The sequence below is a fragment of the Momordica charantia genome (genome assembly GCF_013281855.1).
Source record: "Momordica charantia cultivar OHB3-1 chromosome 8 unlocalized genomic scaffold, Mcharantia_2.0 BLBB01000008.1, whole genome shotgun sequence".
Lineage (NCBI taxonomy): Eukaryota > Viridiplantae > Streptophyta > Magnoliopsida > Cucurbitales > Cucurbitaceae > Momordica > Momordica charantia.
In genome coordinates, this window is record NW_028275166.1 from 5,332,152 (window position 1) to 5,355,813 (window position 23,662).

General features: G+C 35.3%; 4 protein-coding genes across 7 annotated transcripts; 3 read left to right on the forward strand and 1 right to left on the reverse strand.

Annotated features, from left to right (window-relative positions):
* Positions 1–427: 427 nt before the first annotated feature.
* LOC111013950 (protein BRASSINAZOLE-RESISTANT 1) lies at positions 428–2,264 on the forward strand. The gene is made up of 2 exons (XM_022288507.2): positions 428–821; positions 1,200–2,264. Exons 1-2 carry the CDS (start codon positions 582–584, stop codon positions 1,893–1,895), a joined length of 936 nt encoding a protein of 311 aa, XP_022144199.2. The 5' UTR covers positions 428–581; the 3' UTR covers positions 1,896–2,264.
* A 1,680-nt stretch (positions 2,265–3,944) lies between these two features.
* PEX11A (peroxin 11A) lies at positions 3,945–5,195 on the forward strand. Its single transcript, XM_022288485.2, has one exon. The coding sequence runs from the start codon at positions 4,105–4,107 to the stop codon at positions 4,846–4,848; it is 744 nt and encodes a 247-aa protein (XP_022144177.1). The 5' UTR covers positions 3,945–4,104; the 3' UTR covers positions 4,849–5,195.
* A 3,488-nt stretch (positions 5,196–8,683) lies between these two features.
* LOC111013964 (Phospholipid/glycerol acyltransferase family protein) lies at positions 8,684–15,231 on the forward strand. Of its 4 annotated transcripts, XR_015792917.1 has the most exons (10): positions 8,685–9,293; positions 9,451–9,570; positions 9,713–9,750; positions 9,917–9,981; positions 10,292–10,360; positions 13,155–13,288; positions 13,825–13,965; positions 14,262–14,325; positions 14,713–14,866; positions 14,953–15,231. XR_015792917.1 is itself a non-coding variant. In XM_022288534.2 (9 exons), exons 1-9 carry the CDS (start codon positions 8,796–8,798, stop codon positions 14,730–14,732), a joined length of 1,149 nt encoding a protein of 382 aa, XP_022144226.1. In that variant the 5' UTR covers positions 8,685–8,795; the 3' UTR covers positions 14,733–15,231. The 4 variants fall into 4 exon arrangements, 3 of the variants coding, with proteins under 3 accessions (XP_087983961.1, XP_022144226.1, XP_022144225.1); XM_022288534.2 differs by having other exon boundaries at positions 14,713–15,231; XM_088127835.1 differs by lacking the exons at positions 14,713–14,866; positions 14,953–15,231 and having other exon boundaries at positions 8,684–9,273; positions 9,449–9,570; positions 14,262–14,641.
* Positions 15,232–17,293: 2,062 nt separating this feature from the next.
* Positions 17,294–21,849, reverse strand: LOC111014061 (PPPDE putative thiol peptidase family protein). Its single transcript, XM_022288664.2, has 4 exons — positions 21,510–21,849; positions 18,434–18,701; positions 18,022–18,309; positions 17,294–17,724 (listed from the first exon to the last, which is right to left on the reverse strand). The coding sequence occupies exons 2-4, from the start codon at positions 18,648–18,650 to the stop codon at positions 17,489–17,491; spliced, it is 741 nt and encodes a 246-aa protein (XP_022144356.1). The 5' UTR covers positions 18,651–18,701; positions 21,510–21,849; the 3' UTR covers positions 17,294–17,488.
* Positions 21,850–23,662: the final 1,813 nt, after the last annotated feature.

Consider the following 23,662-nt stretch of genomic DNA (forward strand, 5'->3'; position numbering starts at 1 on the left):
TAAAATTTAAGGATTAAGTTAGTTTAAATTAAAAAAATACCCTTATAAGCATATCTCCGTTTTTTTTTTCACTTTATATGGCATAATAAATGCAGCAAGGTTAGTTTTGTTTTGATTGAATTAATATAAAATTGCGTTTCACAGTGGACAGGTTCATGAGATTCGAAGGGTGTCATGTCAGTTAGGGCCCCACCCGGTCGTAATTATTTGGTCATAAAGATCGTTTACATTAAAAAAATATAATATATACAATTAAAGAAAAAAACCCCCAATAACCCCCAATCACGCGTGTTTGTGGTGGACTAACGTGCACGAATAATCACCGTCCGATCTCGGGGCCTACCATTTTAATCGTGCGGGTCCCAAAGTCAAACGACGAGACAATCAAACAAACCCAAGTCTTCTACTTCTTCTTTCTCTTCCACTGTAAAATTTTCCATTTCTTCCGTTCCGTGTACTTTTATACCCCACCCTCCATCACCGCTTCTTCTCCATAAATCCAACTCCACTGCCGTTTTCGCTGCGCATTTCCCGTGATTCTTCGCCTCCTCACGCCATTCTCGCTGCGGATCGCCGGAAAAATGACCTCCGATGGCGCCACTTCTGCCTCCACTTGCAGGCGGAAGCCCTCCTGGAGGGAGCGGGAGAATAACCGCACCAGAGAGCGCCGGAGGAGAGCCATCGCCGCTAAAATTTACTCCGGACTTAGGGCTCAGGGCAACTTCAATTTGCCTAAACATTGTGACAATAACGAGGTCCTTAAAGCTCTCTGTGCTGAAGCTGGTTGGACCGTCGAAGAAGACGGAACCACTTATCGGAAGGTGACTTTTCGCTTTTCCTTCCTCCCTTTCGTTTTTATCGGTTATCGGAATGTTCGATTTGGAATGCTCTCGTAGATCTGAAATGCGGCTATTTATGCACTTCCTCTTGTCTCTATTGTTTTCTAATTTGATCTATCCTCTTGCGGTTTCATTGGAATCGATCTGGAATCTTGCTCTGTTCATTTTAATTGCTTTCTGTGCATCATGAATCCGCAATTTGGATTCTGTTTGTGTAATTAACTTGATTTTAGTGAGAAGTGTGAGGTTTAGGTTTAAATCTGTGAATTCATTTGAGCTTAGCGGCGTGGTGTATTCTGATCAATTCTGGTTTGGTTGTCACTAGAATGATATGATATATGGTTTTGTGTTTCATTACAGGGATGCAAGCCACCCCCGCTCGATATTGTTGGGACTTCCGCCAAAATTACCCCCTACTCTTCCCAGAATCCAAGCCCATTGTCGTCTTCATTCCCTAGCCCAATCCCATCCTACCAAGTCAGCCCCTCCTCCTCCTCTTTTCCAAGCCCGTCCCGTTTCGATGCCAACAATCCATCGAACCTCATTCCGTATCTTCGCCAAGCGATTCCCATATCTCTTCCTCCTCTTAGAATCTCAAACAGTGCTCCTGTGACCCCTCCCCTTTCATCCCCAGCCTCAAGGACTCCCCAGCCATTCCCCAACTGGGAGGTCACTGCTAAAGAATCCTTGTCCTCCTTAAATTATCCTTTCTTTGCTGTATCTGCTCCAGCTAGCCCGACTCGCCCTCAGCTCCATACTCCTGCCACAATCCACGAATGCGATGAGTCTGAATCATCCACCAATGATTCCAGTCCATGGGCACTTCTTCGCGCCTATGCGCCTTCTGCATCGACAGTGCCAACGTCCCCCACGTTCAACCTTGTGAAACCTGCCAATCAGCATGTTCTGCACAGTGATTTCATCAAAGAAAGCGGGAGAGGAAATGAATTCGAGTTCTTGGGCTGCAAGGTTAAGCCCTGGGAAGGGGAGAAGATACATGAAGTTGGATTGGAGGATTTAGAACTCACACTCGGTAGCGGTAAGACCCGAATCTAAAAATATAGTCAACCGAAAGAAGAAACTATCTACAAACATAACAGCAGTAAGAAATCCTCTTTTGATTCATGGTCTATCTGGGAATATCATGCCTCATTCCATTCAATACTATTAAGTTAAAACTTTATACAGTGTCTTTGTGGTGGGGGGGAGGGAGCTTCATTCACTTCATTTGAGGCAATGATTTTCCTAGTTTGTTGTTTATTACAAGACATGATTCTAGAAAGTCCCAAGTTTCTGAGATGTTTCAAGAAAATCAATTACTATATGTAGATAGATGTATCATATGATCAAAGGCTGTTGTTGATATTTTGCCATCTTTACAAGACACTGAAAAAATGATCACATATTGGCTCTGTTTTTTTCTCATCCAAACTCTATTGCAATTAAATTATCTGCTTTGTTTTCTTTCATTTGCTTGCATTTTGGCATTGGATGGAACTGTGGTGGGTGTGGGGGCCATGGAGCTGGTTGGTTGTGCTTGATGGCAGAGCCCGACAAGCTCCATGTTCAACCACACGCCTTAAATTAATACATCTGATAATGTAATAGAAGACAAGAAAGTTTTGTTCTTTCATCTCTTGGCTACAGAACTCAAGCTGACCGAGCATGGGTTTGTCTTCCTCAACATTATTATTTCTATCTTGCACACCACACAGTTCCCCACGTGGGAGCTTGCTGAAGAGTTTCAACATGATTATATTTTGGGTTATATTATATGACGAGTTTTTATTTACCCTCTAAAATTTGAATTGTAATTGTTTGTTGTTGGCTAAATGATGACGTGGCATTCTATTTCTACAAAATGACCATTAATTTGGCACTATATGGTGAGAGCGAGTTTTTTTTTTTTTCCTTTTTAATAAATCGTGACGCCAACTATCCACTTTTCATATGCTATTTGCTTATGGAATCTAAAAAAAGCACGATTCAACGTGATTGGAAGTTTTTAATCTTAGTGATTAGATTAACAGCATCAAATTCGAGGCTTTGTTGCTTTGACAGTGTGTAAGTAAGGTAATAAGTTTGCACAATTCCCAACAATTAATATCTTGGTAAACTTTTTTTTAAGTTCAGTTGGGTATAAATTGAGACTTACAACTTTTTATCCTATGATATATGTCTTTTATCAATTGAACTATATTATTTTCCACGGTTTTTGCTACTCTATATAAAATGTAGGAGAAGAATTCCTTATCCATAAAACAAAGTGCACGTTTTTTTTCTCCTTAAAAAATGACATAGTTGCCTTTGTGTAAGCCTTCATGATTTTTTTTTTTTTTTTTTTTTTTGGAAAAAACAACAATAAGCATTCATTGTACTTCACTTGCCCTTAGGGTTGGGTGTGGCGGAAGGTTTTGGGTTGAAGTTTAAATAAGTAATTTATTTATAAATAAATCATATACATATTTCATGCTTACGTTAATTATTATTAAATAGATCCAAAATTGATTGGCTTGGCTAGGTTGAGCTGTTATTTTGGGTCGAGGATTCAAGTCTCAATGTAGCTCCCGAGGGTCGAACCTCATTCAATATCGTAGTAGGCCTGAGTTTGGGCTCCACTAATTTTAAAGTAATACTAAGTTTATCTCTATGATTTGAGTTTTTCAGAGACAAAAGATTCAAACTTCTAGCCTTCTAAACTAATGAGAATTTATAATACGTATCCATACTTGTTAACCAATACTGTGAGGTTGCATTATATTGATATAGACTGTTTTTTAACATCAATTGTCACTAGTCGAATCATTTAAGAATTATAATTGAATTTGTTACTTCAATTCATAGCTCGTTCAAATAACTCACCTACATTTAGGATTAGGATTCAATGTCACCATCAGCTATTTTCTAACTTTTTGTGTTCGCCACATGATAGAGTTTAATTATAATCACCCGTCAGTTTTAAGAGTATAGTTTTAATGGTTATTATTATTATTTTTAATGTAAAAGCTATAATTTAAAGTAAACAAAATTAATGTTTGGTTTTTGCATTTCCCCGTAATCTTAGAATAAGTAAAAGGACAGATTTCCTAGCCCTCGGCGAATCTGAAGGCACTCATAACTATACCAATAACAGAAACCAACGAAAACGTCGTCGTTTCGGGAATGATATTGATTCTCAATCTCAAGACGCTCTTGTGAAATAACTGTGTATCCGGTCAAGTGGGAGAAATTTCCCCGCCCCCATTCTCTCCGCCGCTCAACCGCCATGGCTTCCAAACCTCCGGCGTCCTCAGCCGAGAAACACAGAGACTTCTTGAATCATCTCGAAGCTTACCTTGCAAAGAGAGACGGTGTTGACAAGCTTCTGAAGATTTCCCGGTACGCCACGAAGATCATCCTCTCCTCTTCTGCTGTTCCCGAATCCCTCGCTCTGACGGACCGTCTCAAGAGCTTTGAGTCCACCGTCGGCGTGAGTCGGAAGGCCTTCCGCCTCGGAAAGTTCGTCCAGGACTTGAACGCTCTGAGAAATTCGCATTTCGAATCCACTCAAGAAATTGTCCTCGCCGTCGTTGCCTATGGCGGAGAGGGGTTTTATTACTTTGTCGAACAGTTTGTTTGGTTGGCTAAATCCGGTTTGATTGACAAACGTTACTCCAGTAGCTTGCAGAAGATCAGTGCGTGGGCTGAATTTATCGGGTATATTGGTAGTATTTCGTTGAAAATTAGGGATTTGAATCGGATAATCGACGACGAGGCGTGTTTGAGAGCGAGTATTGAGATCGCAGTGACTAGGGGGAATGGACATCTGGAAGAGGAAGAGAAGATGAAGAAGTTGCGGGAGAAGAAGTTGATGAAGGAGCTTTCCATTGTTCAAGATTTCGCCGATGGATTCATGGCTCTGGCGGACATTCGAGATGGGAATGGCCGGCTTTCAGGTCCCCTTCTAATTTCTTGTGCTGGCCTTCTCTCTGCATTGATTAGCACTCATAAGAATTGGATATCATGCTGAAATAACTTTCAATTTAACAAGGCTAGAATCTCTATCCATTTAGGATACGTACACAGTTCATTTGGAAATAAATATAGCTCACAACTATACATATACATGTCAAGGATAATAAGCATAGCAGGGAGAATTTTATTCTAAAAGAACTGAGAGCTCTCTGTGTTTGAGGATGAAATCTCAATCTGTCAATGTATTATGATGATTTCTGTTCTGTCCATCATTTTCAGATGGAGAAATCTGTCAATTTTTTCTTAGTATAGTGTTTTGTTCTACACCTTCAGTTTGAGGTTTGTAGAAACCAGAAAGTTGAATGTTAGATCATAATTATATTCTTGCAGAGTTCAGTTAAACCTGTACTTGGTGTCCACTTTCCACAACCATTTGAACCCTGACCATAAATTCCTGTTCTCTTCAGTTTAATTTGGCAGTTGCCATTTTCTCCCAGGGGAAGGCTCATGTTAAATCTAATTTAATGGCTTGATTTGTTAATTTATTGAACCAAATCATTCTTAGATAATGGACTCATACAAACTAAAATATTTGGGGTTGGGTTGATTTGGTAAAATCATACTTGAGTATTTAAGAAATTATCCAGGTTTCTTTCTCAGCCAGCAGATTAGATGTCTGTGTAACAACTAAAATCTCTGCCTCAGATATATCATAAAAAAAATTAGTAATTCTGTTTCTTCATTCTGGCTTTGATCTTTTCTCTGTGCTCATTCACTGAAATTTGCTGAACTTAGAACATGAATGGGACTTGGGAATCCCTGCTCCTCAGTTTTTGTTCATTTCCAACTCTTGTAAAACATGGGATATTCTGTAAAGCTTTTGAGCTCTCCCAGTCAAATTGTATTGTCACAAGTTGTTCAGATTTCTAAATTCACAAACCTAACGATGATTTTAAGTGAACAAACCTTAGCTTTTATATGTTATCTAAATGCGGTTCTTAAAGCTTAAAAGTAGTTTGGAAATGTGGAGGTATAGAAAATTTGAACCTTGTACAACGGAAGGAATAACTATTAGTTATATCTGAGACGTATACGCGTTGACTACTTCTAATAAATTTCGAAACCTTTGGTAGCATGATCGCTTATCTAATGAAGTTAAAACAGGAGCTTCGTATACAATCTTGGAAGTTTGTTGACATATTTGGAACTTTTTAAAGTACATAGATTTTTAGACAACTCTAAAAGTTTATTGACTCTTTGTTTGTCTAGGCTTTTGAGTGATTTCAAATCTCAACGAATTTCAAATGAATTTGGTGGTCTGTGTTATCACATGAATTTGAATAATTAAAGAAAAAAAAAAGAAAAGCCTTCTGATCATGGTAGTTTGGAGGCCATCTTTCCCCTTCTCTTCTGGGGTGCAATACTGTCTTTTATACATAATATGTAGGGGTACAAATATTATTTTTCTCTATATAGATAAACCTTTCTCTACGTTATGTGGTGGTTCTCAAAATCCTATGTTAGAGTGGCCATTTTTTTGGACTGCACCCACCAGTTAGCATAGAGAAAAGTTTATCTACCTTTCAAAAGTTTCATTTTACCCTTAAATTTTAAACTTGTTTTAAGATTACCTTTCGTCAACTCTATCGTTAAAATGAAGTCGGAAAAGTGATATGGTAGTGACTTGTTTTCAAATTTAATTTATGTCCCTTTCAATTATATCCTTATCGTTTAAAAAGTTTAATTTAACCTTGAACCATTTAAGTTGTTTTAAAACAACCATATCATTGGCTTCCTCACCTAAAATGGGGATGGAAATATCACTTCATGGTGAGTTGCAAAAAAAAAATAAAAATCAAAGTGACTTAGTCACATTCGAAATGACACTATATAATTTGGGAGGCAAGAGCAGATTTGGAGATTAGTGTAAAATATTGTTTCTTCTTCTCACGGTCAAAAGATGGGAGGAAAGGAAAAACTTTTAGAATAGGTAGACCACGAGAGACATATAATATATCGGGTCTCTAGCTCGCGATCAATCAATTGACGAAAATTAATGTTAGGGCATGAATGGAGGAGAGGAAGAGACAAACCAAGAAAATCAGGACAACTAAACCTAAAGACCATCTTTCTTGATAGTTTTCTTACTTTTGAGGGTATAATCGCCTTCCTTTGTTCGTTGGTGTTTTTCTTTATTGTTCTCCTAGCTTAGATAGACTCATGCATTCAATCAACTCCACTCTTCCATAATTTTTCTCTCATAAATATATTTTCCTCTTGTGAGATATGAAGCTTAATAGTCATGCATGAATTTTCTCACCATATGTGACTTCCTCGCAGATATGTCTCCCCTTCTAATCGAGACAATTTCAAATGTGATTGAAACCCTTAACTCTTTACCTCACAACCAAAATACAATAATATGTAACCTTTATTTTTCAACTAATTGTCACATTATATTTTTGTTTAATTTTAATAGAGAAGCTAATGAGGTTGTTTTAAAACAATTTTAAGATTTTAAAGGTTAAGATGTAACTTTTGAAACGAGAATGACATAATTAAAACTCACCCTAAAGTTGAGGGGTTCAATTGAAACTTGTCAACTATGTTATGTGTACTACTATTTTACGAGTGACTATATCACTTTTGAATTTTCACTTTAATGAAACTTTTAGAAGTTTAAGAATATTACTTGAAACTTATCCTAAAGCTACAATGATCAAAAGAGATATTTTTTTTTTATGGTGATTTCAAATATTGCTTTTCTAGAAAATTTTCCCCAACTAAAATGATCCGATTTGGTAGAATTTTAACATAAATTACTTATTTAACATTATCCTACTTCAAATTTTTATTGATAATGCAAGATTAAATGTCTATTATCAATAAATATTTTATTATTTTTTCTCTTATTGATTCTAAATAAAGGGGCAGAGTCCAAACTTAACCTTCAATATTATTTTCTTCAACAAAATATAAGGTGAAAATTCAAACTTGATGGATAATTTATGTCTTTAATCCGCTATTACTTCAGCACGGCCAAAAAACACGGCATGGTCAGCGACTCAGCAGTGGAGTGTAGGGTCAAAAGTAAGTCAATACCAAATCAAACGGCTAGGACACTGTTAGGCTGGCGGTCTTACGGTGGACGTTTCCGCACCAGATTGAAGCTCTAATAGTAGGCACATCCGACAAGATTTGACAAATATTTGGCGTACCATTTAAAATTAATTTTTCCAGTAAGATCACGATTCCTCGCTGTACATCCTTCATTCGTTGCGTTGCCCACATAAACTCTTCGCTGTTTCACCAATCTTGTAACCAAGTTTTTGGATGGATTCTTTTCACTTTAAAATTTCAAGATTTCTTTAGTTTTTTCTTTTTTTAACTTTATAACGTTAGACAAAAGTATATTTGGTTTAATACAACAAATACATGATAAAATTATGTGAATAAGCATATCCAACCAACGTATTTTACCATAGTTTAGTAGATAATATATCTATTATTTTAGTACAATATATAGAGGTGGGGTTCGAACGCAACTTTTTGGTCGGCAATGAATCAATTGAGTGAACTCCGATTGGCTGGATAAGATATCTACTAATATCGTAAAGATAAATTATTGAATACCCATCTTGTAATTTTTGAACAAAAAAAATACATCATCTCAAAATATGGATGATAAAAGTGGTTTGTTTGGGAGTAGTTGGTATCTTAGAAAAAAAAAAAAATTTAAAATTATTTCACTCTATATAAATTTATGAATTTATATCATTAATATTTTTATTAAGCCGGATGCGCAAAGCATCTCAATCAATATCAAATAGTCAAATTCAATCGACATAGAAAGCGAATATATTTCTATTTTCTTATTATTCACTTAAAGTTAAATGTAATATATTTTGATTTTCCATTAAAAATAATGAGGCAAAAAAGTGGTCGTGGCGACGCGATCTTAGTGTTGAAGGTGTGATCGATTGGCGTTTCTGGAGGACGGAGATGGCGTCTGAGCTCCACCAATTGAGGTTCGACCCGCCCCAATCCAACTCTTCCGATGAGCCCTCTGCCAAAGACGACCGCCCTCTCTTGGAGCCCGACTCCAGCGTCGTCGCCGAACAGGATTCCGAGGATCTTCACCACAAGTTCCCGCCGTTTGTGCGTCGAGATGTTTACGGCACCATGGGCCGAGGGGAGCTTCCCTGGACGGAGAAGTTGCTGCTGGGAATGGCGCTCCTGACCATCGTTCCCATACGAGTGGTTATTGGGCTGAGTGTGTTGTTTCTCTACTACGCGATTTGCCGAATCTGTACGCTATTTCACGATCCCAATAGGGAGACGGATGAGCAGGAGGACTACGCGCACATGGCGGGATGGAGGAGGTCCGTGATTGTGTGGACTGGAAGATTTCTGTCCAGAGCCATGCTGTTCGTGTTAGGGTTTTATTGGATTTCGGAAGTTTATCGAATCCCTCCCAACGAGGACAAGTCAACTAACGAGGTGCTCTAATTTCTGTCATCTTTTCCAAGTTGGTACTCGGTCATTGTTCTGTTATGCTTTCTTGCATGTTTCGGTTAATGGGTAACTCAGCCTCTGGATCCTTAAGTTTGTTCTTGCGTTCACTGTTGTTTGTTTTTGCCTCTTCTTTGATATTTAGGATGAGGGTCAAGAGAAGTCTCAAGAGTCTGAAAGACCCGGGGCTATTATCAGCAACCATGTATCATATTTGGATATTTTGTATCATATGTCTTCTTCATTTCCAAGCTTCGTTGCTAAGGTTTGTTCAAACACTATTTGTCACAATTATTCAGAAAATGTGTGACTTAATATGGTGCACGCCAGTATGACCTTACGGTATTTTTCATCTTTGGGTCTGCTTTTCTGATTCTTGATTTGTTTCCCTTTTCTTTTGGCTGAAGAGATCAGTGGCTAAACTTCCTCTAGTTGGTATTATCAGGTTAGCTAATTTATTTTACACATCTTGAAACCTACACTCGGTTTCCAAATCTTTATTTCATTGAATCAATGTAATTTTTTTACCGCAGGCTTATCTTTAAAATTTATGATTCCTGTTTAATGTTTTTTAGGTCTTACATAAGTTTAGTTACTGTTGTTTGTGACAGCAAGTGCCTTGGTTGTGTCTATGTTCAACGGGAGTCGAAGACATCTGAATCCAAGGGTGTTTCAGGTACTTCATGCTTTCATCTGTTCATCATTTCTGTTGATTGTTGTTGCTTTCTGAAACTTATTTAGTAATACACATACCATTAGCTTTCTTTTCTGCTCATAGGTTTTAAGACAACATATGAAACCATCATTGTTCACACAATCTTACTGCAAATTCCCATCTATTACTTTGGCGCTTAATTGATTGCATGCTACATTATCCTTGCATCAGAGTTCACTTGAGGACATTAGTCCCACGAAATGCTCTTACCTAATATTTATCTGCAATTGTGCATCTGGTCTCCAGATATTAATCACACTGTTGCTTATAGGTGTTGTGAGTGAAAGAATTCGAGAAGCTGTGAAGAATAGCTCTGCTCCCATGATGATGCTTTTTCCAGGTTTCTTCATGTGTTCTAACCATGTTCTCTGTTATTCAGTTTCTTCCTGATTTATGCGTTCTACTTAAATTAAGAGAGTCACAATGCTTAGATGATACTCCATTGATAATTCTCTCAATTTGATAGTTGAGAACTCTTGATTTTGTTATTTAAGCAAGGTATGGTCTTTCTGTATAAACTAGTTTATTAGCTGAGAATTTTAATTTTATTTACTTTTTAATGAAATATATTTTAGTGGATTTGAGTCAATGAATATAATTTTCTAAGAATTGACATACAATTTAATTTATAATGTCTTTTTTAAGTATCAAATAACTGTTAACTAGTTAACTTTTTTTATTTTTTTTTTTGGTAATTATATTGTACCCTACGATACGTAACTCCCTAGTGAACATAAATCATAATATATATCATTCTAAGATTTAATATTTTTAATGATTTTAACCTCTTTATATAACTAACAAATAAATTGATCTTTTATTTAACAACCAGTTGTAATGTAAAACATTAAAATGCAACTCTTAGTTTTATTTAGTACAACAACTTATCTATTTTGATGATGGACAAACAATTTAATTGTTTAAATGACATGGAACAACAACTTAATGAAAGTTTCTCTAAGTTTCTTATCAAAAAAAAAAAAAAATGACATGGAACAACAAAGGAGAATCCTCACTAGGGAAGGTGCAAAATGTTTGTCAACTAGTGCAAGAAAGTATTAATAGAGTAGATACCTGAGGAACTACATACACCAAGTGGCCCGATATAAGATAAGTATGCCGTTGTATTTTCTTTCATGCTTCTTAATGAAAGGTTAGTTTTTTCAGAAATAAAAAAAATAAAAAAAGAGAGACTTGCTATAGAAGGAGCCCAGTACCAGTCATCTCCCGAGGAGAGGGAGAAATCTGTCAAAAGGTTGTTGAGAGTGTTCCACTCTTGGACTTCAAGATCATCAAAATTTCTTCTATCTAAGGCTAAGATTTAGTCCATTTGGTAGTTCCACATTCAGTTGATGGTGAGATTCTTGCTGTTTATTGAGATTTTAAAGTCTTGGAAAGACGCTGAAAGAGTGGTGCCCACCCAACTACCTTTCTAGAATTCAAATTTGTTGTCATTGCACAGGATAAAGGAGGCAATTGGAGAAAAGCCTCCTTGAAGTTTTCCAAAGTAGCTCCACCAGCCCCTATATTAAGTGTAGGGGGAGAAGAAGTTCTCCAACCATGTCGATCAGTTGCTTACTTTAGAGCAATTTTTTTGTGCCAAGGAGAGCTTTCCTCCAGGGGAATCTCCACAGTCATTTAGAGAAGAGGGCTAAATTCTTGCTTTAAATATTTCCAATTTTGAGGCCCCTTGAGAGATAGGTAGGCTGACTTTGCAACAAAGAATAAGTTGGAAGCCACCATTATTTGCGACTCCTTCTCAATAGTTCTTTAGGATCCTTCTACTAGTGCTTGGCATCTTGAGGAGGAACGTGTAGTAGGGTAAGGTTTGAAGATTTGGGAGGATGCTTGGGAGGCTACCTCCCTTAGAAAGAGGAAGTTTTCTTTCGCCTATCAAACTTGCGAACAATTTATGCCAGTGTGCTTTGTTATAGAGAGGTTTCTGTTTAGACCCTCAGCCTCCTAAAAAGTTTGGGTGATATTCAAGAGGTTATGCACTTGTTTAATGGAGAGGGAGTAAAAGAAGATGGCATCATCAACAAATTGTAGGTGAGAAATTTCAACAGCATTGTTTCCCAGATTAAGTCCCTCAATGTAGCCTTTTGAATGCCTCTGGAGAGATCAGCAGGCACAGCAAGTACCAAAGGGAATGGGGGATATGGGAGTAACTTTGTCTAATACCTCTAGAACTTAGAAGCAAGAATGTGTTGACTTTGTTTGCCTTTGCACCAGGGATGCCCCGAAGAATCCATTTCCTCCATTTCTTATCAAAACATTTTGGCGTCCAAAATTGCAAAGAGGAAGTTCAATCAATTTTGTCAAAAGCTTTTCAAGGTCAATCTGAAAACAAGGCCCTATTTTTTATTCTTAAAATGATAATGAATAAGCTCTTTAGCATCTAAACAAGCATCATTAATTTGGCTCTCTTGGATCAAAGCAAGCTAGGAAGAAGAAATGGAGGGTAGAACTTTTTTGAGCTTTTCTGGCAAAACTGTGGCTATAATCTTGTGTAGCAGGGGATAAGATTGCTGGGGCAAAAGTCTCACTCTTTTGGCATCTGACTTCTTGGAATGAGTCGGATGTAGGTCTCATTTAGAAATTTGACATGTAAAATTAATGAGCATGACGTAAATATTTGTGGCTACCCACCTAGGAATCAATTTCCTATGTTTTTCTTGACAACCAAATGTAGCAGGGTCAGACTGTTGTTCTATGAGATTAGTGGGGTGTGTGCAAGTTGACCCGAACACTCACGGATATTAAAAAAAACATGTTTAGAATATTTTAATTTAAGAGCGATAAAATATAAAAAGAATTCTCCAATATCTTCCTTTTCGATATATGACAAGTTAGATAAAGATGCACTAAGTTGAATCATGGTTATTGAACAGTGCCTAAAGAGTGTACATTTTTATAATACGGCCAAATTGCTGCTTCCTTCGTCAAAGGTCAGGACCGAGTAGTAATAATTATCATGAAAGTAACGTTTTCAAGGTAATAATAATTTTCATGTTTTATTAAGTAGCAAAGAAAAAATGTGAACATGGGTAAAGTTATCTGATGACTCATCAAGGATTTGTGCTTGTGTTTGTTTATTGTCCAAGTTGTTTAATGTGTTATTATTTCTTCTACAGAAGGAACAACTACCAACGGGGAGTTTCTCCTGCCATTTAAAACGGGTGCATTTTTGTCCAAAGCTCCAGTGCTTCCATTTATTTTAAGATATCCATATCAGAGATTTGGCTTGGCCTGGGAATCAATAACAGGAGTGAGGCCTCCTATTTTACTATACTTTGCCCTTTCCAGTTTTCTTCCTAATATATTTATAAGAGGATAAATGAAAGTCATACGTTATCCATTTGATGTTGTCTGTAAATTATTTTTATTGTGATTTTCACATGGCCTACATTCTGATGACTGTTTCTTGTGAGCTACTACAAGAGTCTGGTATGATGGTGTAGGAAGTTCGTCCTTAAATTGTCATGGATTCATAAACTTCAAGAGCCTGAAAGAAATTAAGTACTTCAATGAATTTTAAATGAAATTGCAAGTTCAAATTGGTAATTCGAACATTTATATGATAAATAAACATGTTTTAACTCAACTCTTCTTTTGGTTTGGTGGTGGGTGGATAAATGGGTGTTTGGTCTAACTTATCTGTTAACTAACACCCCTCACGATAATTACTCAATCTTAACAATAGTGGAAGAGTCTGTTGCTTGTACCTTGGACCGCTGGACCAACTCATTAGTGTTTACAACTTCTTATTTTGTTAATTTTGAGATGTATTTGAATTATTGGCAGGTCCGTCATTTTCTGCTTCTTCTCTGTCAATTCGTAAATCACTTGGAGGTAATAAGATTGCCTGTCTACATCCCATCACAAGAAGAAAAGGATGATCCGAAACTTTATGCTAATAATGTCAGAAGGTTGATGGCCAAAGAGGTATGCTTTCTCCTTCGTTGTACTATATTCATTTAGGAGAGTGAATTCAGTGTATTATTATCAGAATGATATTACGAGTAAGAAAATTGCAACCACAAAGATTATAAGCATGCCTCTCAAAAGGTGATAAGGACGATAAGGAAAACTTTGAGACCTTTCTGGTTGATTGGTCTTTCAAGATAGTTTTATATGCAATCACAAATTACCAAAGCTTGAACTAAACTAAATTCCTTCAAAATATTTCACCTGTTTGAGTGCGATGTGCTGGAAGTTATGGTGAATGTTCTTATCTGCAGGGAAATTTGCTGCTTTCAGATATTGGGCTCGCGGAGAAGCGTGTTTATCTTGCTGCCCTGAATGGTAATAATAACATGCGTAGTGTTTTGCATCAGAAAGACGACTGAATTAAATAGTTCGAGTTTAGTTTAAGTTTGTCCAGGTTTATGCACTGTTATGATGGGGGGAAGTTACGTACCACCCACCCATCTAAGCTAGATACTAGTACTAGAGTGCGTTTCTTGGCCTGTACTTATATAATGAACGTAATATTCGAGTAGAGCTTTCTATTTGGTGGTGAGTTTCCGTTGGTCTGAGCATGATGTAAAATGTCGATGATGTCTGGACTATAATGTTTACTTTGGGAATGAAAAATAGAAAGAGTTGACAAATTTGAACATGTCAAATTGCCTTGAGAAATCAAAGCGTAAACAGCTATTAATCTGAGGTGTCTCTTTGGTGTTCCTGCAGGTATACCACGCCAATGCTAATTTGGGATGTCATCTTCTGTAAATTCTTGTAGATGATAATTATATGGAAAACACCATCACCATCACCATCACCACCACCACCCTCACCATGTGCAAGCATTCATTAACTAATCTCGGCTCGAATAAACTTGTTTGTATGATTTTTTCTCGGGATTTTGAATTTCGCTGAGTCGCGTTTGTTCGTTCGTTCATTCGTGTGAATCTATCTCTTCATATTTAGGATCTTCAATCTTGCTGAGGATTCAGATTCACGTGTGAATCTCAGAGCTTGTGTCACAAGACAAGGGGCAAAGCTGCTGCCTTTGCGAATATCTTCGTCGGGTCGGGTTTTGACCCTTTTTCTTCAGTAGGGATATCGTACTTGATTCGGTTAATTTTCTTTTTCTTTTATAGATACTCTCTACAATGAATACTATTGTTATTGTTTACAAAAAAGGTAGAGAGCAGAGAGCAGTAAATGAAATGATAGGTTGAAAATCAAGAAAATATATTTACCTTATCACAATCTCTCAAACCTCGTGGCTTTTGGAATCATTTCGGCCCATACTACAATTCCATGGCTCTCATGTTCAAGTTCAATCACAGCACATTCGCATTGAATTTGGATGTTTCTCACTTTTGCCTAGGGATGCTAAAAGTCTCAGAGATAAATATCAGATGTGGATATAAAGTATTTTTTTTCTGTAATTTATTAGGAAAAACTGTTAGGTATTCTATAAAATTGATTAGTTAAACTGTTTGTAATAATTATATATGTGTATATATATATATATATATATATAGAAAACTCAAAAGCTCACTGATTTAATAAAAATAAAGCTTTGCACAAAACTAAATTTGATTATGGCACAAAATTGACCAATAAATAAAACGTTCAATTTCGTACCAAATATATAATTTGTAATTTATTGGACACACATGAGATTACTTTTTTTCAATAATTCTTCCAATAAAAATCAGGTAAATTTTACAACACTTTTTGAAGTATATGGTGAGAATTGCAACACTTATTCAAGTTTAAATGTATTTTGATGAAATTAAGAATCGGATAAAAATTACAACTTGCCATATCTAGAGTTATAATTTATTGACTTTTAACTTGAAGAAAAAATCTCTCTACACATTTGAGTTGTGAAGTCTAAGAAAAGAGTAGATCTAGAAGGTCAGAAATTTGTAAGCCTTTAAAAAAAAAACTTTGTTTAAGCCTACATATTCGGGAAAAAAAAAAGGTGTTCCATTGTTGAAGCTGATAAAATGTTAAATGAGACTTTTTTTTTTTTTTAATGGATGCTTTCACTAGAATATATGGAAATTATAGGTTTACTTTTCACAATAAATAATTTGGATAATACAATCATAAATAATGTTTGTCTATTGTTCATCACTTCATTTTGTGGCGAAAGCAAACCCTTGAAACTTCCATTCATTGCTATTCGAATTAACAGATCAAAACCATTTTCGACTCATCTAAGAATTCGTAAAGACAATACTGAAAAATTATTTAAAGTTTCGATATCACAAATGACATAAGAAAATGGACAATTAAATAAAATAAAATAATGTCAACTTGAGCTTAATTCAATTGGCTAACACATTCGATCAAAAAATTGTGAGTTCGAATTCTCACCCCCACATGTTGTATTAAAAAAAATCAAAATTAAATGATACATGTAACGTATCAAAATCATTTCGTAGACTGTCCCACCCTAGGTTTAGGGTTTAGGTGCACATTTCCTCCAACCATCCCTAAGTTATACCATGCTAAATCAACCAATATATGTTGTTATCATCTCGTAAACAATGTTAATGCTTAACGATAATGACTAAATAGAATTACAATTAAAAGTCCACGGGCTTAATGATTTTTCTTTTAAAATGTAAAGACTAAATAAATACAGTCATCTACATTCATAACACTAACTTTTTAATTAAAATTAAGACAAAATACACTTTTGATTCTTGAAATTTTGTAAAATGGTTCTAAATGATCCCTAACATTTTTGGACTATTAGTTGACTAGTAAGATGATGTGGCAGTTAAGTTAATAGACGGTTGATTTGACAAAATATATTAATTTAATATTATTTTTACGATAAAATGGATATAGGAGTAACCTTGTCCAAAGGAGAGAGGAGGAAGAAGAAAGAAGATGGAAAGTTCAATCATCATCAAATCAACAAGTCACATCATCTTAACGTTATTCAACAAGGTTAAAGCATGTTAGGCTCATTTAGAACCAATTTACAAACTTTAAGATAAAATAGACACATACTCCTAAATTTCATGAACCAAGAATGCATTTTGTCCCTTACTTTTTTCTTTTTTTTTTTAAAGAAAAGATATAATTTTTAAAGAATAGTAATTGCCTACATTAACAGCCCTAATTAACTTTTTGATGTGGCATATTTTTATTGACTAAAAAATTTTAGTAGAATCTACTTATCTATTAAACGTTAGAAATAGACTAATAAAAATACGCCACTCAAAACGTCAGTAGGAGCTCCTATCGATTGATGTATGTGTAAGCAAGTATTTTCCGCTTTTAAATGAGAGAGGCAGCATGGTAAGGACCATTCAATTCATTGAAACGATCCAGAAACAGAGGTACATTTACACTGCAAGGCTAGTGGTTTGTCATCTAACAGAGATTTTGCCAACATCTACTCGGCAAGCATCTCCCAACAAATTATGTGGAATAGAAAAGATAAATTTCCTTCTTCCCAGAAAAGATATTTAGAACAAACAAATTTTCTCACCTATCCTTTGAGGCATGGGGTTTCACTGTCGGACTTTTTCAAATCCCACCCTTTCAATGGCGACTGTAGAAACAATGAAGATGAAGACAGCTGCTTCTGCCGCATTGAGATAGACGACAAGCAACTGAAGCTATTCGTTAGCTTCGTCTTCTCGGTCTCTAACGGCACGAATGCGGGGTCGTGTTTTACGGCAGATATTCTTAGGGAATCGGGAAGTATGCAATTGCAGACGGAGCCTGAAATGTTGATCCATCCTTCAAGTCAATCTTTTGGTGAACATGAAAAGCACATATGTCATAACACCACAATGGTTCAAAAGCAAGTGGCACTACTTTATAAGGTTAATATGTTAGCCAGCCAACCAAACCAATCAGAGACTTGAGACTTTTTGACAATGGATGTATGTTGCAACAGTATATGATGTTAGATGTTAGGTTCTTATACCTTATGACTAAATCAATAGAATGAGCATTCACATGATTGGATTCAGCTAGAAAAATCGCTTTTCAGAGGGAATGAGGTAGAAAAGGTACCTATTTTAGCCAGCCGGTTCACCCATTTTGGAATTGATTTCCCAGTCAGCTGATGGCAGACATCCTTGCAGAAATGATTGCAGTTCTTCACAATCAGGTGATACGTATCGCCGTAGTAGCTCGAAGAGCGGTGCTCCATGAACTCCCTGACTTGACGAGGATCAAGGCAGGTTGAGCCAATCAATATTGACCTCCTAAACTTGAAGCCTGGGCATTGTCGAGGTTCGACCTCAAAAACGCCACTGGTCGGGTAGTCATGAGCTCCAAATGCATATTCTACACCATGGACTGCACAATGCATTCATTTTTCTCTCAGAAAACAATTTGAATCACAAGGTGAATTACTAACTTTCTATTTTCAGATTCACAACTGGTTTTGGAGTTGCAGAAGATAATAAGTTTGTGACATTACCTTCTACACCAGAGTGAAAGATACCAAGCCCTGCCCAATAGACATAGCCATTCATAGGGGTTAAATCATACACGTTTAGATAAACTGGTGTTTTGCCTGGACCACAGTTAACTGACTTAGATTTGGAAAATAGACAAAAAGAGGGAGATGATGATTTTCCTTTACGTAGAGGGACAATGGATTTCCATCCTTTCTTGGATCCAAGCTTTATTTTCATTTTGTCGACAAACGAGAAAAAACCAGAATTCAGTTGATGCCCGTCCGCAACCTGTTAAATGAAAAGAATCAGAATAAATAACCAATATAGGGATGTCCATAAACAATGATAGATGCATGATGATATCATCGGAAGGTTGATGATGACCTTTTGCCTATTATTTGAGAATCTCTTGCACTACAACCAAAACTGAGAATATCATCTAATCAATCAACACCACAGCATTTGATTGTCTAAAGAACTTACAGGATATTTATCATCTAGCACAAAATAGGTTCCAATTTTAAAGAGTTTATGAACCCTGATCCTTAGGTCTAAAAAAGATGATTTGTAAGAACAATCCTTAGCTCTAGCAATCAAGCTTTTACCTGTGTCATTCAAGTGATAAGAACTCCCCAATCCAATTTACTGCTATCTCATACTAGAATCTTGTAGCATAAATTGTGTCAATCAACTCATAAGTTATATATCATTCCAACAGATACATATGGTTCACTTATAAACATGGGGGGGGGGGGGGGGGTTTGAATTAATATTTTAGTAAGTAAATGTAAGTTTCAACCTAATGATGTTTTTTTTTATATGAAACAAAAGATGTATTGATGAAAAAGAAAAAACAACCTCAAGGGCAGGGGTAAAGAGAACCCCTACCAAAAGAACTAGTAAAGGGTATAGCCTTCCCATCTTGGGCAATCATGGCTAAACTACAGTTGCAAAAAAAAAAAGAAAAATTTGTGATTGAGACACCACAAGGAGGCATTAAGTTGTACACTATTCCAAAAAAAATTGATGTGAGGAGGGTTTGTTGTGAAAAACCCTTCGATTTCTTTCCTTCCAAATGCACCATAAGAGAGCTCTAGCAGAACATTAGGATTCTTAAGTGTATTGTTAGTGCTCAAGTTCATGCCAAATCATTAGGATTGATAGTTTTGGAATTTTGGGTTTCGAGAGTGTTTGTTTTCTATGTGAATGGTTACTCACTATATCGTTATTCTTAAGTTGTACACTATTCCAACAAAATTTTGGCTTCCTCCTCTAAAAGCCCACCTCTTAACACTTCCATTAGCCATACATCAATCCTCTCGGGAAGACAAAGAGAGAGGCCAATATCGTACATCCAACTAATGAAAGCAAAAGGAGAATGAAGGAAGATGTGCTCCAAGAGTTAAGACTTTCCTCATACCTCAAACAAAGGCAGCCAGTTTCAACCTAATGATTATTCTCTATCTCTTATTCAACCATTATGCCATGGATGAATTAGGACGTTCATTAACTTATAAGTTCATCAAATCTGAAGAATATTAGGTCTATCAGAATTTTGAATGCACAAAAGAAAAAAGAAGAGCAACAGAAGGCAACAAAACTTAAACAAGTTAGCAGAATCCGAGTGGAACTGTCTTTAGGGGCAAATCATAGGAAAGTTAAAGAATTCCTTTTTGTAGCAAATTGGAAGAGAATTAAGACTATTGTTTGGGAGCTGAGTTTAAAAACATTTTTTTATTGCTTAGAATAAAAAGTTAGTGATGACGTGCTTGGATAATTATTTTTAAAAAAGATCTCGTCCTTTTCCTTAATTTGTTTCCATGTTGGCCTGTTTTTTTTTAAAAAAAAAAAAAACTGGACTTGTTGTTCAGTTTAAAAATCACATACTTGCAAATAATGATTTCAATCACTTAACCTCCATCTTTACAAGAAATTTTATCACAATTTTTTAAAGAAAAATTATAAAAAATAAAACAAACAAAACATTTCCAGGTAGCCCAACCATTATCATGACTTCCTCGTTCATTTAATACTTTTAATTCTTTACTATATTAAGAAGAGATGATAGTTCCATTCTCCCACTATTCAAGAGGAGGCAGATAACTCGAATAAATAAGGGCTTTCACTTCAGTTATCCCAACATATCTAAATAGATCTAACAACCAGTTTCAAGACATTAACAGGAACAGCTTATATGCTTAATGTTTTAGTTCAAAACACAGGTCAGGCCAATCTATAGATCAAAAGATCCAACATTTTGATTAAACCCAGTTCGAGAAAATCCAAACTAGATATAAATTGAAATAGAAAACAGAGTTGCAGTGCATTTATATCTAGCCAGCTAAGTTCCCCAACCAACCATCAAGCACCAAACCATTAATTACCAACACTCCTCTACAAGCTAGGATTTTCATGCGGTTGACACTATCCAGGCAAAAACATCCTGCCTCCAAAATTAGAACTGTTTTCTCCCAAGTCATGAACTTTTCCAGACATATTCCCCATAGTCAAGTAGAAGAACTAGGTTGTTCAACTTAAAGGAGCAACATCAATGGAAGATTTCCAATGAGTAAGTGTGAATCAGGAAATCAACAATTAAAACAATCAATCATTACGCACTTGGTGCAGTACATTCTTCAACTTTGCCATCAAACCCTAACAGTTAGGGATTGAAAAGGAAAAAATATTTGGTAAAACTAAATTCAGATCTGAATGACAATAACCAAAGCAGAAAAGGAAACTCGGAAGTGGGCAGCATTAATAGCCAAATCCATCTTCCTGCCGCGTTAAAGAACAACAAAAAGGGGAAACCCTGCTTTTTGTTAGCACATTACTGACCCAAACATCAAAAATCCAGACAAGGAACCAGCGGACACGAATTCAAAGATTCAGTAGCAAAAAACCCAAAACCCAAAATCGAGAAAGCACGCTTCTGAAAGCCCCACAAGTTCTTAACCATTCGCCCTCAAAGTTATAAATCTCCATCAACCCAGAAAAGTCCAAACAATTCAATGACCACACAAATCAAGACAGCAAAAAGAGCTCACAAACATCACAAAAAACAACGAAAATGCAACCAAAAAAAGGAAAACTCACAGATTCAAGAAGATCCGATACGGGGCATCAGAAAGAGGCAACAGGGTCGAAGGGGGCGGGCATTAAAAGCGAAACCCAGAAAGGTTAAGAAGCGAAAAGGCAGAGGGAAAAACAGAAGAAAGAGAGGGACCGAACAAGGCTAATTAACCCCGTTTGGCCGCCTCTCGGCCTCTGTGAATCTCAGCTGTTGCTGGAAGAATTATGCTACTGGGATTGGAAGGGGAAAATAGGAATTATGAAGCAAAACCAGATTAATACGAGGGGAATGGGAGAGACACAGTTTGATTGAGAGATAAAGACAATACAGTGAAACTTGTCTCATTATTTTACCCTTTCCAATGGCTTCCCTCTTCCCACCACGTGCATTGCCTTCCCCAATCCCCTTTATAACCAATCATTCTCTTCTTATTCTTATTCAATTTCAGTTCTATTTTATTGCAGTAATCATATTTTATCATCAAAATTTTAAATTTTGTTTGCCAATCTGGATGAAAATTTTGTTTGCCAATCTGGATGATGGGTTGGTTGATATTGATAAGATATTTATTACCGACTCATGAATATTTCATCCGAAATATATGGTTATGAATACGAAGTTCAGGTAATACACCGTAGGTTGATAAAACATTTGTTACCAACTTATGAGTAATAGAAATCATATTTAACGGCTTACTTCAAAATATTTAAAATTAGTTTTATAACTGTGCATTTCATTTTAACAACTTGGGTATGATTGGGTGAAAAAATTATGAATTTTTTACTGAAAAATAGAAAAATAGCTAAGAAAAATGTTGTTTCAGGGCACATTGAATTTTAGTGACTTGTTATCTAATGCAACCATAAATAACTTGATACATATTATTCAATTAGTAAATATGACAAGGAGGATAATAATAAATATTGACATATTAGATTGAAACTAATATCAAAATAGAGGGATTACAAAGCAATTTAGCTAAACAATATTTTAAAATTCAAGTGTCTTTAAAGTCCAGCATTAATAATGCTATGGATTTAACAATGAGTGAATCCTAGTCAATGAATTTTGAAATAATGTTTCAATAATTATTCTCAATAATTATTCAAAGGCAACTAATAGAATATTAATAAATAAACTTTTAATATTGAGAACTATTTTGTAAATGGGTGATAAATTAATATTTTCATACTATAAAATCATTTTTTTACAAACCTATCTTTAACTGGTCCAACTAGGTTGAAATAAATTTTTTATATAATAACTAAATGATAAAACAGTAGGATTTGACTTGATAAAACATTAGTGATATGTGATGTGATCACTCTTGAATATATGGGTCTCACATTTTTTTTGGGATTTATCTCCTTTTATATTTATTTCTAAGAAATTATTTCGCACAACACCGAAAATGAGATTTCTATTTTTACACCAATGTTAAGTGAGTTATTTTTATTTTTTTGAGAAGTTTTAATTTGTACTTTATAAATTAATTTTTTGTTGATATGAATTTCTTACCGTCTAGAATTTTATTTGATAATCATTTTATTTTTTGTGATATTTTAAAAATTTAAGCTTATAAATAATTTCACATGTGTATTTATTTGTGTTGATATTTTTTAAAAACATTTTCCCGATACAAGTCATCTTTTGAATATATATATATACACACACACACACAGTCTTTTAATTTTAATTTTTTATTTTTAAAATTTTGCTAAAAAACTACAAGGAAACAATCGTAATTAAAACTACATAGTTATATGTTGCATAATTTAACTCTTTTAAAACGTAGGCTACATTATACAATTTTTTTAACTGATAAATTATATATATATATATAAAAAACCTTGACTTACATACTTGGTTTTAATTTTAATACATTATTTAACATTTTAAATGTTTAAAGTTTAATTTTTCTTTTTTTTTAAAAAAAAAAGGTAAAATTGTACGTCAAGGGTTACTTTGTAAAATTTAGTTGGCCTTAAAGTTTACTCAAACCTCTATCAATCGTTTTGAAAGTAAAATTGAATCTATTAAAACACTGATGGAAAATTTGAGATCAACTACAAATATTTGTTACGTTTTTTCTTTTTCTTATTTTTTTTTTCATAGACAGAACAAATATCTGTTAGTTGGTTGAAGGTCATTTTGGTATAATTTAACTTCAAAAATA